Source organism: Alosa alosa, chromosome 1 (assembly GCF_017589495.1).
Source record: "Alosa alosa isolate M-15738 ecotype Scorff River chromosome 1, AALO_Geno_1.1, whole genome shotgun sequence".
Taxonomy (NCBI): domain Eukaryota; kingdom Metazoa; phylum Chordata; class Actinopteri; order Clupeiformes; family Clupeidae; genus Alosa; species Alosa alosa.
Window position 1 is genome coordinate 9,865,188 of NC_063189.1, and position 19,280 is coordinate 9,884,467.

Consider the following 19,280-nt stretch of genomic DNA (forward strand, 5'->3'; position numbering starts at 1 on the left):
AACAAAAGTGATTGACAGGACCTCCTGGCCAATCATCGGTGTTACCGAAACTTGGGGCGGATCAACAGTGACGAAGTTTACGGGAATCGGCATAATATGCAACCAATTTTCAGGAAACGTAATGATCCGGTTACTGGCGTTACTGTCCGAGGAAATTGGCCTACTGACACATTTACTTATGTACTGTAAGAAAAATATCTGAATAATTTTGTTTATTTGCCTACATCTTGAAAACAAAACAAGAACATCGTTTCATGTGCGCTGCTTTCCAGGACAGACATATGCGCACTGTCTTGAAGCAATAGGTGAGTTTACTTTCGTTTTTACAAAAGTGTGTCTTAGCCAGCTCATGCCTTATGCTACTACTCTGGTTATGAGATACATATGAATTGTGACCGTGTTGAATGTCGTGTTGGCTAGCCTACATAACAGAGTTATGGGGAGTAGGGAAGATGTTTAACAAATGCTGCTACGTCAAGTTCATGAAGTTTAGTGAAGCGTACGTGCGAATTGACTCCACATTTGCCTGTACATGTCCAAAGTCTATCCTGGCGCCCCCCCCACACAGGTTCGAAACTCTTCCCAAAATATAACTTAACTGATTGATATTTGGTAGGCTATAATTCACCTTATTTATGACAGCTATTATGGGGTTTATCTGAGTTGCTGTTGTCAGAGCGCATCCGCACGGAGACTCGTTCATATTCAGGAACACTGTTAAACTTATCTTGACAAGAAACTGTCAGACAAGTGTGGAGTCCAGGCAGAGACAAAATAAATTGTTGTGTGGTTTTATATCCACTCATCACTGCCCTAATTCACTAAAACAAAATAAGTCTTAGTACAGTACATCAATGGTGTAGTGTACTGCTAAGATTAAAGATAGGTCTAGGGCATTAAATAGAGCTGGCCACCTGATATTTTCAGCAGACCTAATCTGGCCCCCACTGAATAGTCAAGACCACCTAAACCAAGACCTTACCAAGACCAGGTGTATATCGAGACTGTAAGACTTTGAGAGACCAAGTTAAGGCCGGGTCCCGGTCAAGACCAGAACCACATTTTATATGACGTAGGATTTAGCATACATTTGCATATATTTGCTTGATCCCAGACAACAAGAGTTTCATCCATACCTTCACATATATCCTGTAATCAGTTGAGGCTTAGGGGGGACGGCAGTTAAGAAAAGTAACGACATGTTCACATTTTTACAAGCAGAGTTGAGTTGGATGTTTTACATCCAATAGTCATGTGTTAACAAACAAATTAATTTTGAGGTATTGTGATATAGTGGTCTGATCTTGAAATAAAACCCTGAGTCTCAAGTGCACGAGATCAGTAATTCGAATGCAGTCAATTCCGAGACAAAACCAAGACCCTGAAGTCTTAAGACCAAAACCGGTCTTGAGCACTAAAACACCCCCTGACCCCAGAGTAAATACTTCTCCATCAATCATTTTTGATTGGTGATCTTTTATTAGTAGCTTTTTAAAAGGGCATTTCAATGTCTAGTAGTCAAGTTCCGGGCCCCACATTGTCAAAAAATATTTTACTAACATAGACCTACCTAGTTATTACAACACAGAACACCCATTTCAGTATGTGTGCATGACTTTGTTTTTTCTCTCTCTCAGGGAAAGAGTAGCCTAATGCATCTGAAGCCTAAAATCTTCATGTTAAAGTTAAATCTGTGTTGATTTGAAGGGCCACTCAAAAACATTAACATTTCAGGACATGACGATAAGAGTAGTGGGCTGTTTCATCCAAATATTTTTTTAAAGCTATTTTGAAGTGGGTGTAATTTTTTTTTTTAAGCATGTGTTCAGGAATCTTTCATTACATTTTAAGAGGGACATATGTGGCATACTGAATTTGTGCTCTTGTATCTTGCCCATCCTCAGGTGGAGTTGGTGGATTAGAAGAGGCTGACATGGATATAGGGAGACAGATCCTGGCAAAGATGCGGAAAAAGAGAAAGAGTGACCACACAGGGCCGTCTAGTCCAAAAGGCTTAGAAGTCCACTTTTACACTCAAGCCACTCAGCCACTGGTAAAATCCAAAGGGTGCTATACTGTGGAGGATTTGTGCACTGAGTGTGCCAAACTGTTTGGTGAGTTATCCGGTCAAATGCACTGGGAGGTTTACAGACAGTCTGTCTGAATTTCCTGTACGTTACCTGTAAAAAAGTGATAAATGAGTTGAGCTTCCTGTTCCGATTGATGGAGTGACTATCTGTTCAATGTTAGTTCCTCATCTGAGCTACCACTTCATCTCTACAGCACCTCAAGCATTGGTCAGTGGTCAGTGCATAGATAACAGCCTATGGTATTTTTTGTAGGAATCTCTCCACTCTGTCACAGTTTGTATGCCCTGTATGACGAGGAAAGAGCAATATGGTACCCTCCAAATCACTCCTTCAAAGCAGACGGAGCCTGTATAAAGCTCTACTATCGCATGAGGTAAGATAGGAACAACTTTGAAGTTTAAAATAACCTGATGTATTTGGCTGTCAGTAGAACTGAAACCAGATAAGACATTCACCAGAGTCTGTGGCATCTTAGGTTCTACTTTACCAACTGGCACGGCACCCAGAAGATTAAGAAACCCATGATTAGGCACACTTTGAAGCGGGTGGGACCTGAAGGCACCTCCATTCTGGATGAGACCTCATTGGCGTACCTCTTTGCACAGGTCTGCAACCACATATTGACATGACTTCACGGATGTCTCATTCATGTCTCACACATGGTAACGTTCATGACAAGATAGATGCCTAGCATAGAGACGATCCCAGAGATGTTAGACCTAACTGTATGCATGTGCTGCCTTGCCGATCAATCCTCTACACTTCCTGGTCCACACTCCTTGGTGGACAGTGTGTGTATGTGTGTGTGTGTGTGTGTGTGTGTGTGTGTGTGTGTGTGTGTGTGTGTGTGTGTGTGTGTTTGCTTTTGCAGTATGTGTGTACAGTATGTGAATGTGCATTCTTGTGTTTGTCCATCCACAGGGCCAGTATGACTTTGTCCATGGCTTGGCCCCAGTACGTCTTGCTCAGGACGAGGGGGAGTCCCATGATATTGAGAATGAGTGTCTGGGGATGGCTGTGTTGTCCATCTCACATGATTCTGCAGACAAAGAGCACCTTGATTCAGGCTCCACAGTAAGGAAGATAAGGTAAGACAACTTCAGCTTTCTGTGGTACCACTCAAACACACATTCACCTAAGTTTCAAATGTGGTAAGAGCTCATTGTTGATCAATGCAGGATGTTGTACAGACTCATATTCAGCTGAATGATGTGCATTTGAGAAGTGTGTAATTTCAGATGTCAATAATATTTTAACATGTTGTTGATGGATTGGATGGATTGGATGGATTAGAAATCCAAGCTAAGATAGACATGAAGGGTAACTTAGAGCAGACAAAGAATGAAAACATGTTTTTACTTTGTGTTTGTTGAATAAGGAGTTTGGTTCAAAGCTACAAAGCTACTGTAAACAGGAAATCGTTGTTTCCTTCTTCATATGCAAACCTCAGACTTTGAAACAATGACTAAACGGGTGAATCTGAACAGACAGAGTGTGAAACACCTGGCTAGTATGGCAAACGTTAAGCTAACTCACAACGGGAGCACAATCGATTTCACTAACGTTAACTTTATTCAAGTTAACTAAATTTATGTGTGTGCTTCAGCCATTCGGTCATCATTTTCGACATAAACTTATTTGAAATGATTTGACGCTAACGTAGCCTATAGCTGCTACAGTGCCCACTAACATGGATGCTATAATGCTAACATCTACGTGGAATGTCACTTACCTGAAAAACTGGAGCGAAGTCTTCTTAAATTGTCGGTTAGTAGGCTTCAGTTAATAGCAACCCATTTTATGTCAGATATTTAAATAAACATTTTCAGAAAGGATGTGGTAGGATCACAGCCAAGACATCGGATTCTGAGTTTCCTCCACTCAGCTAGTGACTTCGTCTGCTGCCTCGACACCAGCCGTCAATCAAGTTGACCACGCCCTTAATTATTCATACATTTAATATCTAAATGCGATCTAAACTAACGAGTTAGAAAAAAATTCACCCCCCTCACAGTTGTCAGGCACTCGGGAACTACCAACAAATACAAGTCCATGGGACCAACCTGTAAAAGCATGAATTTATGCTGTGAAAACGGACATTTTAACATGGGGGTCTATGGACATTTGCTCCCTTTTGGGACCTGCCCCTAGCGGATTTTCGATGTATTGCAATTTTTCGCATTTCCGGGTGGGCTTCATTGTTCAGATTAGAATGTTGCCGCTTGGTAAAAACGTACTTAATTATTCATCTGGGTGCCAGATAAGCATGAGGGGGCGCTAAATGTCTGCCAAAATGGGCCATTTTATCCCCCAGTCTAATTATAGGCTTGTGAATGGGTTTGTAAAAAGTTTTTGACAGACCAATGTTGCATTTTTTTTCTATGTTAACATCAGAGTATGTATGTATGTATGTATTTATGGCTCCAGCTACAAGAGACACATTCCTGAGTCCCTGAAACAGTCCATCTATCAGCGTAACTTCCTTGTCCGGCTTCGCATAGCGAATGTCTTCAAGAGGTTCCTCAACGAGTTCAACCAGAAAACGGTAATGGAGAGATCTGTGAGCCCACTGGACCTAAAGCTGAAGTACATCGCCACTCTAGAAACGCTGACGGATGGCTTTGGCTGTGAGATCTTCGAGCCGGCCTCTCTCCGGACCTTGGACGCCGATGGCCTCGACCAGAGTCCGGTTCCCAAGCAGCCAGCCTGCCACCAGGTGCTGGTTTCGGGGACAGCCGGCATCCAGTGGCGCCTGAAGCCGTCAGAGGTAAGACATGGTAGTGTGACCACTGCATCACTGCAGCCTGCTGCTTACTGCATTCCCACACATCTTCTGTGTCCCATGAGATCTATTCAGAAATGTTAACATGGCCTCAGTAGACACATACTGTAGAATACTCAATACTCACAATACTCATTATACATAGTATAATGTAAAAAAAAAACAAGTAGGTTGTAAGTGCTGGATTAAGATTTGCTAAAAGCTCTTGCTCTTGATTAGTATTCATGTCTATGTGGAATATTGTGAAGCATAGTGCACTGATGCTGGGAATTGAACTGATCCCTAGAGAGAATTGCCTCCGAAGGAGAAAGCCAGTTCCAAGAAGACCAAGAGGGACAGTTGCCTGAAAAAAGACAAGACAAAAGACTGTCAGGACTGGATAACTTTCTCCGACTTTTATGAGATCACACATATTATCGTCAAAGAGTCATTGGTCACAATTCACAAACGGGACAACACACAGATGGTATGCTCTCTTTCTCTCTCTCTCTCTCTCTCTCTCTATATATATATATATATATATATATATATGTATATTTCAGCTACATATGAAATCAACATTTAGTCTGATCGTTCTCATTTCCTTATTACTTCGTGTTTTGTTTGTAATAATATTCACAGGAGCTGGACCTGGAGAAGCAGGAGAAGGCTTTCTCTTTCATTACCTTGGTGGACGGCTACTTCCGGCTGACAGCAGACGCACATCACTTCCTATGCAGAGAGGTCGCCCCACCCTCCGTGAAGCTGAACATACTCGAGGGATGTCACGGGCCAATCAGGTGAGTGAACACACTCCACCCATGTACTTGCCCTGGCCCCACCAACATTTGGGATTTTCTCAGAAAACCTGACTTCAGACTCTGTGACTTTACTTTCGCACACTGTACTTGCATGTACTGTTAATATGCAACTGTACAGTTGAGATTGTATGACTAAACCTCCCTGGGTAATTCTCACAGCACGGACTACGCTATTCACAAACTTTGCGAGGAAGGCAATGACGAGGGTCTCTACTTGCTTCGCCGGAGTAGCACCGATTATGAGCACATCCTCCTGACTGTTGTGTGCAATGAGGTATGTCTCCGTGGAGGTGCTACTTATGAGAGCTCAGACATAGTGAAGACGCTGTCAGTAGTTTGAAGTATTGTTAATAATAGTTTCAGGTGAAAGGTTTACTTTTTCCTTAAAACATTAAACTTGTTACATGCAAAAAGCATAATTTGGTCATGGCGGATGTGGTGGCTATGGTGGTCATTTCACTATCCGCCATGACCAAATTATGCTTTTTGCATATACGTGTAAAAAGTTTACATAGCCACCACAAGGTGTTACATAGCCACCACAAGGTGTTTTTGCGGTGGATCCATATTTGAAAATGTTGCCAAACTGTTTTCACAGTTATAAATAGAGATGATGCACATTCACAGTCTTGTATTTAAATTACATGTAGCATTAGAGTTGGTGAGATTTTATAGAGAAACACACACTAATTGCACCACAGGTTGTGAGCACGAATCACCAATGGCAATGATAAAAATGTCATTACAAGACAGAGATTTTTTTTTATTTTGCACCTGACATGCTGTTGCACCTGGTTTTTCTTTTTTGCTCCTAACACGCTTGTGCGTCGTGGGGACAGATGAACTCAGTGAAGACCAAAAGCTACAAGCACTTCCAGATAGTGAAAGAGGGCGACGGCTACCTGCTGTGCGGCACGGAGGTGAGTCAGCCAGGCCTCAGGGAGCTGATGGAGCTGCTGGAGGGGCAGCAGTTGCGCTCGGACAACACTACGCTACAGCTGACCAGGGGTTTTCCACCCCAGCCCAAAGGTAAGCACCACCATCTAGCGTATACCTGTCTGACTCACAGGGCTAGAGTTAGCTTACACAGGCACCTTATTGAAAACGTTAGTATAGAGAACCTTGTGTTGACAATATTTATGTACTGTTTCTTTACCATCAGATTTTAAGATGTTACAAAATAGATGTTGTAATGCTTTATTTGTTTAAGTTGATTCAGATTTTGGAATATAAAGTGCAGCAAACAAGCAATCATTGGGATAGAAAGCCATGACTGTCTGTGATTGACTTTATTTCAGAGATTTCCAACTTGCTAGTTGCAACAAGGGAAGAAATCCAAAATCTTCCACCAACTCACCTAGTCTTCCACAGAATTCTGAAAGAGGACGTAGTTGAGGTATTGCTACCATTCTGCATGTTTGTAGTGTGTGTGTCTCTGTGTGTGTGTGTGTGTGTGTGTTTGGATTGTTCTGCTTTGGTACTTTTTAGTTACAACACCATAATTTCCTTGTGGGGCAGGGGGAGCACCTGGGGCGTGGCACCCGGACCAACATCTACGCCGGCAAGCTGAGGCTGCGTGACGAAGCCGATTACCTGGACTTTGCCAATGACCACCAGGAAGTGAAGGTGGTGCTGAAGGTTCTAAGTGCTGGACAGAGGGACATGTCTGTGAGTAGGCCTGTGCCTCTCCTCTCATTCCCCTTCTCTCTGATATGGGGCAACTTTTTATCACAACTTTTTATGTGTGTCTCACAGAGAGTTCATTGATACCAGCATGTGTGTGTGTGTATTAGTGTGTGTGTTGGAACAGTAGTCAGATGGCTAACTGAGGTTTTTCTGCTTCTGTGAACCTGACAGGACTTCTTGGAAACTGTTAGCGTGATGCGTCTGGTTTCACACAAGCACATGTCTCTGCTGTATGGGATCTGCGTGCGCAACCAAGACAGTGAGTAGCATCTCCTTAATGCTGAATGTCTCTCAGTGGATGCTCCTTGGAATTGTCCATTGTTACACGCTGTCATTTGAAGCTCAGTATAGCCTTTGAGGCAAGCACCAATATTTAATGTTATTACACGGCTCTTCATAATGCTGCAGAATGCTCCATTCACTTGAATGGGCCTTCCCAACGTTCGGTGGTCTGCTAATTCTCAATAACAGACCGTTGCTAAGTATTACAGACCGCTGTCAAGGAAAATGGGTTTTGTGCTTCTAATTCACGTCTTTCATTTCACTACGCAAGGACTGGAACTTAATTCAAAAGTGAAAGCAGATGGTTGATCATCTGTGTTCTAAAGAATGTTTGATTCAAGTTCAGCTTGTGCTGTTGCAAACTATTTGTTTCTCAGCAAAAGCCATGATGAAACGGTAACACATAGGCTATATCCTAGGCTATGTAGGCTAAAGAGTCATATCGTGGGGAGTTTATTGTTTCGTTTTGGCAAGTAGCCGTGTAATATGTGGGATAATGTATAGAACGCCAGTCATTATCGGGAAATAGGTCCCTTCAGGGCGGAACAAGACCCCTCTGCTGCGCGTCGGGGTCTGGTTCGCCCTGTCGGGACCTATTTCCCGATAATGACCGGCGTGCTATACATTATCCCTTACATATTTTAGCTAGTTGCCAATTAGACATCTATAGATGCTGCTATAACCTTTACTCATCATTATTGTCGTAATGGTCACTGACGTAATGGCAATCCTGAATTTGACCCTGTCAATCATTGTTGCCCTTGTTCTGTGGTGCAGTCATAATGGTAGAGGAGCGTCTCCAGCATGGACCCCTTGACCTGTTCATGCAGGCCCATGGCTCCAGCCTCAGCCCAACCTGGAAGTTTCAAGTGGCCAAGCAACTGGCTAGTGTCCTGAGCTACCTGGTGAGAATTTTAGCTATTGGTCTGTTTTACGTTTACATTTACATAAAATTTCATTTAGCAGACGCTTTTATCCAAAGCAAATGACTTATGTCAATTATATTACAAGGGCTAATGTCCCTGGAGCAACTTACCGTTAAGTGCCTTGCTCAAGGGTAATGAACCCACAACCTCTCAGGCTACTACATGCTAGCCCAGCTCCTTAGCCACTACGGTACCACTGCCCTTGGTAGCTACAGTATTTAAATATAACTTCAAGCAGTGTTTTTTTCACCTGACTCTAATTATATCAAGTTCAGTGGTGACCTTGGTCCTTGCCATCAGCAGTCTATCTGTAGCAATAACAGATACAAATGTCACTATATAATCTTACTCTTGTAAAAGGTGAAGGAAGTGGGGAATTCCACTATGTCTCAATCTACAGTGATAATGATATGTCAATGTGTCATCTTTAGATTAGAATGGCAGCCTTATACTACTATACCTGTATTACTATGCCCTTACACTGTCCATTCGTTATGCAGATTTATGTTTGGTGTCCCCCTTTGTAGGAGGACAAAAGGCTCGTTCATGGGTTTGTGTGTGCCAAGAACATCCTGTTGGCCAGGGATGGCCTGGACGGAAATGCCCCTTTCATGAAGCTCAGCCACCCGGGAATCCCCAGCACAGCTCTCTCCAGAGAAGGTAACAAAAAGCACGGTGACTCGCACACAACAGACAGGAAGTTTGGCATCACCAATCTGAAAACGCTGAAAACACATACTGAATCCGTCATGTCAGTCCTCACTTAACAAAGGTCAATGTGAGCTTATAAAATACTACACCAACAGAATTACACTAGTTGATATTAGTGTCAATAGTAATTTAGATTAACACCCACCCAGCAGAGAGGTTTACAGTACCCATGAATCTGAATGTCACATAAACCTTTCTGAAATTTCAGCTGAAAAACACTGACTATTTACGTCAGTGGCCAACCTAACTTCCTGCCCCTCTGCAACATACAGAGTGTGTAGCAGAATGAGCAGATACATGCTGATGATAAATGGATTTAAAGGGGAACTTGGCAATTATTTCAACGTAATAAACCCGTTTAGAAATCATTTGGATGGTTAAATGACCTGTTAAATGGCCCTAGCGTCCCCAGGCGGAAAACCAACCTTGCAACATTGAGACTACCGTCCCGGAAAGAGAAGTGAGAAACAAGAAACTTGTGTAAATCATGTTTCTCACCTTGTAACATACACATTGTCTGCCGAACTTATGCTAACCGTTTTGCTAGCTTGTAAACAAATCCATGTGCTTTATCGTTACCTTTTTCCACAGTTTGAAATAGCATAATGCACAATTTCTCCAGCAGAGGGGGAAATCCTGCCAAGTTTCCCTTTAAGAAATGTTTAGAAACATGAAAGAAAACCACAGGACACACAGGGCAACATGCAGAGTGCACATTTGATTCATTGGGTTTGCAAAAAGATCACCAATCTCGGGCCATATCCAAGCTCTGCAGAGAGCTCAGACTTGTCTGTGATGTGGGCTGGAGAGGAACTGATGAGCCTGATTCCCTGCACTAACAGTTTCCCCTCTCTCTCTCTCTCGCTCTTTCTCTCTCTGTCTCTGTCTTTTTCTCCCTCTCTGCAGAGCGCCTGGACCGTATTCCATGGATAGCGCCCGAGTACATGGAGAACCACAAGGTAGTGAGCATTGCAGCTGACAAGTGGGGGTTCGGCGTAACTCTGTGGGAAATTTGCCACAATGGAGAGCGCCCCCTTAAGGATAAGAAGCGCATTGAGGTATGGTCATCACACCAGCTCCACAAAGCGACAGTACACATCTTGTAGAAGAATGGCTATTGTATTAAATGTGTCTGCAAGATGACCTGTTTAATACAAATTACAGTTGTAATGTGTACTACCCTCATTGTTGCATGGTCATGTGATATTATTGAAAATGTAAATAATTCGTTTTTGCCTTTTTATATTCAGTTCAAATGCCAAGCTTTCCTTGTGGCCTAGGCTATGAAACCTTGAGTATTTATGCCTTTGTGTATTCAAGCTCAGTCTAAATGCAGCTTTCTCCCCTGAACAGAAAGAGCGCTTCTACACAGCTAAGGGAAAACTGGTGAGCAAGCAGGTCAGTCAGTTGGCCAGCCTCATGACCGAGTGCATGAACTATGACCCCAGGCAGAGACCATTCCTCAGGGCCGTTCTCCAGAGGCTGGTGAGGATTGAGGAGGAAGGTGAGCTTTTTTTAATTTCCTGTCAGACACCTATGGAAAGTGTTTTAAATGCCTTAGGCCACAAAGCAATAAAGACTGGTGGGTCATCTGTTCATAAATGGTTCAGAGAGGTTCTTAGAGGTAGACGTCAACATTTGGCAGTAAAGATCTAGTCTCTAAAATGTACTTTGTCATGATTATGTATTCATTATGATTATTACATGGTTCTCTCCCTCAATCAACATTTACAGATCCTGCAATTGACTCAAGTGGAATGCCAAATGTGGACCTTGATCCGAATGTGTTTGAGAAGAGGTTCCTAAAGAGAATCAGACCACTGGGAGAGGTATGCACTTTGACACACACACACATATATATATATTATATATATATATATGTATTACACGGCTCTTCACAAGGCAAGTAGAATGCTCCATTGACTTGAATGGGCTTTCCCAAAGTTCTACGGTAAAATATTTACATGTAATTACCGCTGCAAACATAATTACCGCTGTCAATGGCAACAGAGTTTGTGCTTCTACTTCAGGTAGTTCATATCACTACACAAGAACTGGAACTTCATTCAAAAGTGAAAGCAGACGGTTGATCTTCTGTGTTATTAAGAATGTTTGATTCAAGTTCAACGTGTGTTTTTGCGAACTATGTTTCTCAGCAAATGCCACGATGAACGGTAACAAATAGGCTAGGCTATGTAGGCTATCATATCGTGGGAAGTTTAATATTTCGTTTTGGCAAGTAGCCGTGTAATAAACGGGATAATGTATAGAACGCCGGTCATTATTAGGAAAATAAGTCCCTTCAGGGCGGAACAAGACCCTTCCCTGTCGGGACTTATTTTCCCAATAATGACCGCCGTTCTATACATTATCCCTGACATATATATATATGTGTGTGTGTGTGTGTGTGTGTGTGTGTGTGTGTGTGTGTGTGTATGTGTGTGTGTGGAAGGCCTGAATATGAACATGAATTAGTTCAAAGTTCAGTTCTCATAGGTTCAAAGTTAACAGCTCACGTCCATAGTTCACCATTTCAATTTTGAACTAGTTCAAAGTTCAGTTCATTTTTTAGTAGAGAAATATGAGAATGAAAGATCCTGCAATCAAAAGCCACAACAAATGAATGAATGAAATAAATTACTACTAGATCTTAAATGCACACAAAATGAAAAAAAAAAAAAAAGGTTTTGCATTATAAAGTAGCCTATGGACAAAGGACAAAAAAATGTTTTTTGTTGTTGATTTATTGGTCTATTGCCCAATACTGTTCCTCTAAAAAAATATTCTAAGAAATGTATCATTAAAAAACATAAGAAATCATTTCAGTGTGACAGAACAGGACATTTTTTGTCAAACAGATTGAGGTACTAACTTTTCAGATTAAAGTGCTGAAATACTAGACAGCTTGACAAAATACTACATTTGCACAGAAACTCATTTTACTCTTTATCAATATCACTCCTGTAAACTAGGAGTTCCTCTGTAGTGGGAAGGTAAACACTCCAAAATTCTAAATTAACAAATTTCGAGGTTCGCCTACTGGCTGAACTCACTTCACTGCTCTGCACCGTCATTGCTATGGAATACGCATGCCGATATGCGTTGCTAGTTTGTGTGTGCAATGCATCGTGGGGAAAGGTAGTGTGAAGTTGTCTAGTTTAGGGGTTGCTAGTTTGTGTGTGCAATGCATCGTGGGGAAAGGTAGTGTGAAGTTGTCTAGTTTAGGGGTTGCGCTCGTGAAATGTGGAAGTGAGACAACGATATGCTGTTGGAAAAGCATGAGCAGCAGACCATGTCACTTGTCAAGAGAAGAAAAATTCTGTGACGTTTAATTAGACCTCAACAGTGGCGCTCACTTTACATAATCTGAACTGAGAGTCCACGTTCTAGTTCTTAATTTGCAAATATGTTGCATTCAGTTCAATGTTCACAGAAAAATGAACGTGTTCAATGAACGCCTTCTTTTGAACTCGTTCATGCACAACACTGGTAGACTGTCACAGTTCCTGTTTGTTTCTGTAGGGTCACTTTGGCAAGGTGGAGCTGTGCCTGTATGACTCACGTGGTGACCGTACAGGGGAGCTGGTCGCGGTGAAGTCCCTAAAGTCCGAGAGCTCGGGGGTGGAGACCAGCAACCTCTTGCGGGAGATCAACACCATGCGTGAGCTCCTCCACGAAAACATCGTCAAGTATAAAGGAGTGAGCGCCGAGGAAGGTGAGACCACTTACTCGCTGACTTTAGAATATGACTATCTTTTCTATCTTAATCTTAAATTCCTCTTTCCAGTGAATGTCATAGGATCATGGGCAAGCACAGCAGCACCTGATAGACAGTGAAAGTTAAAGGGCCGTATTTTGACGATCAGAAAACGCAGCGCAAAGCGCATTCTTAACACAGTGCAAAGCTTATTCCTATCTTACACTCATCATTGTGTACACTCAATCATTTTTCACTAAGCGCTTATCTTTTATTAAACAATGCGCCCAGGAATGTGGCAATTGACAGCCTAAGGTGTGGTCTGGCGCATTATCTAAAAATCGCTATTTTACACCATCTAAAAAGCATTACGCCACTGACCAAGAAAAGCCTGGTCTATAGCGAAAGGCACATATGAAGCACAGTTGAAGACGCACGTCACGAGATGTAAGCAGCATCTCCTCTGCAGGATAAATGTCCTTAGGTTTTTTATTCAGTCATTCGAACATTATTGGGGTAAGTGTAGCTTTTTTCAGGCTATGTTTTCAATGGTAATCCTACCTCTTTCACTCTTCACTTCCACATTTTACAAGCGCAACCTCTAAACTAGACAACTGGGGGCAGCCGTGGCCTACTGGTTAGCGCTTCGGACTTGTAACCAGAGGGTTGCCGGTTCGAACCCCGACCAGTAGGCATGGCTGAAGTGCCCTTGAGCAAGGCACCTAACCGCTCACTGCTCCCTGAGCGCTGCTGTTGTTGCAGGCAGCTCACTGCGCTGGGATTAGTGTGTGCTTCACCTCACTGTGTGTGTTCACTGTGTGCTGAGTGTGTTTCACTAATTCACGGACTGGGATAAATGCAGAGACCAAATTTCCCTCACAGGATCAAAAGAGTATATATACTTATACTTAATCCATTGTTAGTCAATAGTGAAAGTAATTAACTGTGTATAACTGTTTTGTTATTGACTATGACACCACGATGAAGTTAGCTTCACTTTGCTATGAGTTCTAATAATAGACAGATCCATGTAGGCTATACTCTGCTAGGTTTTAGTAAAGCATGGTTTAGTTTAAAGCATTGGTTTAAAGGATGTTACCTCATAACACACCCATGACTGATTAAGAAACCGCCTTTTTGCGCCAAGCGCCCGACGTTTGATAACAAAACCACCCCGAATGTGGACCGGACAAACCCCTAAATGTATTTACCGTAAAACTCCAAATAATAGCCTGGGCTTTTATTTCCCCAAATCGCCAAACTGCACCGGCTAGTATTAGAGACAGGCGTCTATATGAGACGGGCCTTTAATTCCCTTCACACAAAACTTTTCCTCTGCAAAGATGGAAAATATTATCAAATTAATTATTTCAAACATACTGAATGTCTACCTATATGACTAGGCTATCTGATGACAATTACGGATCATCATTCATTTAGTGTTGAGATGTTGTTCATTGAGCGTTCACACTGAAAGCTCATAGTTTGTCACTAGCAACCTAGCCTATATCGGTCCTTTGTCAAATACAATTGCATTATCAGCCCTGACCAAAACCGTTCAAGAATTATTTATGCAAAAGTGGAACGTGCGTAATGTTTAATTCTCCCTCCTTTTCAGCACGAATGAAACAGCATGAGAGAGCATGAACCATATAGTTTCTCCTGTATTTTATTTGGCAAATTTGACAACAGCCACCTTACATTTTAAATCATAGCCTACTTCTTTCTCTTTATCGCCATGGCGGTATGCATTTAGAATAAAGAATAACGTTCGCGAACCCTTTTGTTTTGTTGCCAGCATAAAAACAAGCTTACCATCGGCCAAACACAAGGGATGAATTGAACGATGACAAAGTCATATAGGCATAGTTCATATTGAAAAAAGTTATACAATTTTGAACTCTATCTTTCCCCACGGCAGTCTTTTAACCCAAACCTGTAGCCACGCCAAGCGTTTAAAAGAGACATGCGTCTATTTGGGACTCGGCTATTATTTGAAGTTTTGCGGTAAGCTATTCGCCAATGACCATCCATTTTAGATCGCCAAAATAGGGCCCAAAGTGTATGAATAGACTGATTCATTGTGTTTCTGATTTTTTTGTGTGTACAGTATGTCTATCTTTGCTTTGAAGAGAGAGGTGTATCATTTGACATTTTTTCCTTTTACAGTAGCCAGAAACTGAGTTACCAATAAATTGGTTATAATGTGCATGTTAACCTGTTCAATGTTTTAGGAGGAACGACCTTCAAGCTCATCATGGAATACCTGCCAATGGGCAGCCTGAAAGAGTATTTGCCACACAACAAACCTAAGATTGACCACAATAAACTGCTTCTCTATGCCAAACAGATATGTGAGGTATAGTACATAGTATAGTATGAACAGAATTTGAGAATTTAACTGAAATATCTGAGGTCTGAGGGCATTTTTTCCTGTGGAGTGAAATTACTGAGGATCTGTTCAGCATGTCTTTTTTATTGTCATCAGGGAATGGAATACTTGGGATCCCAAAACTACATTCACAGGGATCTGGCAGCCCGAAATGTGTTGGTGGAAAGTGAAAATCTGGTGAAGATTGGAGACTTTGGCCTGACCAAGAGCATCAAAGACAATGAGGGTTACTATAGAGTCAAAGAGGAACAGGAGAGCCCAGTCTTTTGGTAAGGATGTAGAATGGGGCATTGGTGTAAAAAAATCTTTTTGTAATTTTCCATTGTTATGCACCTTATATTCCACTAACATTGCACGAAAGCCGTTATAAATATCAATTTGGTCTGATATTGATTGATGACCTCCAATCAACATTCAAACAATGGTTATACAACACTTTGTATTATCAGCTGGTTCCTGAATGTTTTGTGTTGTCACATAATATAAATATCAAGAATTCAAGAATTCAAATTCATGAAAAACAATTTAGTTTTATAGTTAACATTGTGGATTGATCGGATGATATTCAGCTGTTGACAATGAGCTTGTTGTTTTTCTATCCTGTAGGTATGCCCCAGAGTGCCTTGTGCATTTAAAGTTTTACCGTGCATCTGACGTGTGGTCCTTTGGTGTGACTCTCTATGAGATCATGACCTACTGTGACACCAAGAAGAGCCCTCCTGCAGTAAGCCCTTTTTCTTTACAGATACCCTGTCCAGTCCCAACCAAACTGATACAGTATAAGATAGGGAGTACGCCATACAGTCTATTGACCCTTGTCTGTACACTTTGAGAGATCTACTCACATACTTTGACAGTGCTAAGTGATTATGGTCTGAAGAGTGATTTTTTGGTGTGTGTGTATTTGTGTGTGTGTGTGTGTTTGTGTCAACAGAATAGAATAGGTCTTTATTGTCATTGTCACATGTACAACAAAATCTCCAGTCAGTGCATCATTCATTGAGTTTATAAAAATATAATTTAAGTGCTGGTGTTACTTAAAAAGAATAAATAGAAACATATAACAGCATTAGCAGCACACAGTACATAAACACACAGTCATACACACACCCAGTCACTGCATGAAAAACAGTATGAACACAGTTATTGCATAAAAACAGTATGAACATAAAATCTACAGACATGCATACTTTCTGTCATTGCATTAATCCATTTCATATCAGATTCCATATTGCACATTATTTTTTGCAGCATTGAGGGTGGTTATTGCAGTTGGATAAAAACAGTTTGAGTCTATTTGTCCTTTCGTTAATTAATCTGTACCGTCTAATGTGTATGTCTAATCTGTACAGTTTAAACAGGGAGTGACCGGGATGGTCGATGTCATTTATAATGTTGTGGGCTTTTTTTAGACAATGGCAACTGCGTAGTTCTTCCAGTGTGGGGAGAGGGCAGCCAACGACCTTTTAGACGGTGTTGATGACCCTCTGGAGCACTTTCCTCTGAGCCGCAGTGCAGCTGGTGTACCATAGGCACATGCAGTACTGTATGTTAGTATGCTCTCAATGAAGGCACGGTAAAAGGACACCAGCAGTCTTTGTGTGATGTTAGTCTCTGATGGGCCTTTTCCAGCAGCTTAGAGGTGTTCACAGAGGTGTTGCTGTGATGGAAAGGGAAGCAGTTGTGTGTGTAGAGGGAGCAGAGCAAGGAACTCAGCACACAGCACAGAGCCGGTACTGAGGCTTAGGGCAGTGGATGTGTGGTGGCCCACTCTGACCCTCTGCCTGCGGTTAGTGAGGAAGCTATTTATCCACATGCAGGTCCCCCAGTTTGACCACTAGCTTGTGAGGAAGGATGGTGTTGAATGCAGAGCTATATATTCCACAAAGAGCATCTGCGCACAGCTCCCCTACTGCTCCAGGTCTGATTATGGAGTGCTATGGCTATGGCGTCCTCTGTGGATCGGTTCGCTCTGTAGGCAAACTGGTGGGGGTAAAGGCTGCAGGGCAGGGCTGTTGAAGATCTTTGTGAAGATTCCATCCAGCTGATCTGCACAGTCCTTCAGCACACGTCCCGGGATGCCATCAGGACCAGCCGCCTTTCTTGGGTGGACGGTCCGCAGCGGGCGCCTCACCTCATGCTCTTCCATTTTGAGGTTTATGCTGCTGTGGGCCGCGTGGTGTAGTGGTGCCGTCTCTGGTGCTGTGACCTCGAAGCGGGCAAAGAAGATGTTCAGCTCCTCTGCCTGCACAGGGCCGCCTTCAGCAGCTCCGAGGTTGGTCCTGTAGTTGGTCAGATGCTGGACTTCCCGCCACTGCTCAGGCTGTTACTGCTTATTGTCACTTGTTACTGCTCAGGTGGTCCTCTGTCCTCCTCCTGTAGTCTGCCTTGTCATCTCTGATGCCCCTCTTCAGGTTGGCTCGAGCTGTGCTGTAGAGGTCTTTGTTGCCGGACCTCCAGTGGTTGTTGTAGTTGTATTTTAATTCCAGTATTGCCGTCTGGTGTTATATTTAGTGAAAGGCATGCTGCATGTCTGTTATACTTGAAGTGTATTACTCACACAGGTTACATTACACTAACCAATAATTACAAATTAGTCATGTGTTCTTTTTTGTGATGCAAGAAATACAGTGTGGTTTGCACTAACAAGCCGTTTCCCCAAAACAGATGTTCTCAGATATGATTGGTCGAAGCCAAGGTCAGATGACTGTCACTAGACTGGTCTCTGCCCTAGAGGCGGGGAGGAGGTTACCATGCCCGACTGGCTGCCCAGAAAAGGTAGGGGGAATGCTAAGTTCAGGCTTAACTGCAGATTGTTTTCAATGCACTTGTATGTGTTGTTTGCTAAATTGTAAGCAATGCTATGTAATACTACCCCCGTTAGTCTGCTTAATTTTGGAAGTGGTCTAAGATGGCCTTTTATAGTTTATTGAACACATTTTCTACCTTTCTTATTTCTGTTAGAAGAGTTTTTATATGTGTTAAATATGCCCAGGCCACATGTCTCAGTTGAAACGGTATTTCTGTGACTGGGCTGAGTGGATTGTGACACATGTGCATTTCTGATGCCATCCCTAGATCTATATCCTGATGAAGAGCTGCTGGGAGCACTCACCAGACCACCGCATTGACTTCCAAGGCCTCATCAGCGAGTTTCAAAAACTTGAGACTAGTGCTCTCAACCCATCAGACCCAGGAGACAACAGCGTCTGACAATGATCACAACTCACCAGCCTGGAGTAATACTCACAGTAGTCACTAGTCATTAGGACAAAACCAGCATATACTGTTCACATTTTTTTAGATAAACATTATTCACAATGGAAAACTAACAATATCTAATTTTTACATTATATGTTTGTACGTTTGTTTGTGATGTTACGCGTATATTTTACATTACATGTTCCCCCTAGCCTGGCGTAGCCAGACTTGAATTTTGTTCAACCTCAATTGCTGTTTATTTGTTCATTTTTTTAATTTATTGTGCTGTCATTTTCTTGTACAACAGACACAATAGCAAAATTCAAACATCTTGCTTGCAAAACAGCCTTTTTGTAGTAAACAAAGGGTGCGTTCGTAAACTGCCACTCCGATCGCTCCGAGCACTCTTAACCGTTCGTAAATTCGAATTATCGTGTCTTTAATCAGAGCCTCACACTCTCGGAGCGTCCAGAGTGTGTCAGATTGAATTTACGAACATACCCAAAATGAACTCAAGCACGCTCGGGTGATGTGAATGACCTGGCACTGTTGCTCTTCTGGCCATCCTTGTATGTAGCCCCACCCAAATGATTTGATTGTCCCCCATATATATATATATATATATATATAGAGAGAGAGAGAGAGAGAGAGAGAGAGAGAGAGAGAGATAGAGATAGACATGTGTTTGTGTTGCGTGTGTGCATGTGTGTGTG

The 19,280-nt window shown here is 42.3% G+C and overlaps 1 protein-coding gene across 2 annotated transcripts; it reads left to right on the forward strand.

Annotated features, from left to right (window-relative positions):
- Positions 1-100: 100 nt before the first annotated feature.
- Positions 101-19,188, forward strand: LOC125293784 (tyrosine-protein kinase JAK1-like). 2 transcript variants are annotated; one of them, XM_048241912.1, is made up of 24 exons: positions 101-305; positions 1,905-2,114; positions 2,343-2,463; positions 2,566-2,695; positions 3,012-3,178; positions 4,518-4,857; positions 5,159-5,338; positions 5,494-5,651; positions 5,832-5,946; positions 6,512-6,701; positions 6,971-7,068; positions 7,191-7,340; positions 7,530-7,617; positions 8,418-8,545; positions 9,094-9,226; positions 10,184-10,335; positions 10,631-10,781; positions 11,012-11,106; positions 12,800-12,992; positions 15,209-15,333; positions 15,463-15,635; positions 15,973-16,090; positions 18,034-18,144; positions 18,445-19,188. In XM_048241912.1, the coding sequence occupies exons 2-24, from the start codon at positions 1,934-1,936 to the stop codon at positions 18,577-18,579; spliced, it is 3,432 nt and encodes a 1,143-aa protein (XP_048097869.1). In that variant the 5' UTR covers positions 101-305; positions 1,905-1,933; the 3' UTR covers positions 18,580-19,188. The 2 variants fall into 2 exon arrangements, with proteins under 2 accessions (XP_048097869.1, XP_048097875.1); XM_048241918.1 differs by having other exon boundaries at positions 101-297; positions 1,903-2,114.
- Positions 19,189-19,280: the final 92 nt, after the last annotated feature.

Excerpts from the sequence above, each read along its gene's own strand:
- LOC125293784 (XM_048241912.1), top strand. The coding sequence starts at position 1,934 with ATGGATATAGGGAGACAGATCCTGGCAAAGATGCGGAAAAAGAGAAAG. Across the intron at positions 7,069-7,190 it reads TGAAAGAGGACGTAGTTGAG|GGGGAGCACCTGGGGCGTGG; the intron begins GTATTGCTACCA and ends CTTGTGGGGCAG. Across the intron at positions 7,618-8,417 it reads CTGCGTGCGCAACCAAGACA|TCATAATGGTAGAGGAGCGT; the intron begins GTGAGTAGCATC and ends TCTGTGGTGCAG.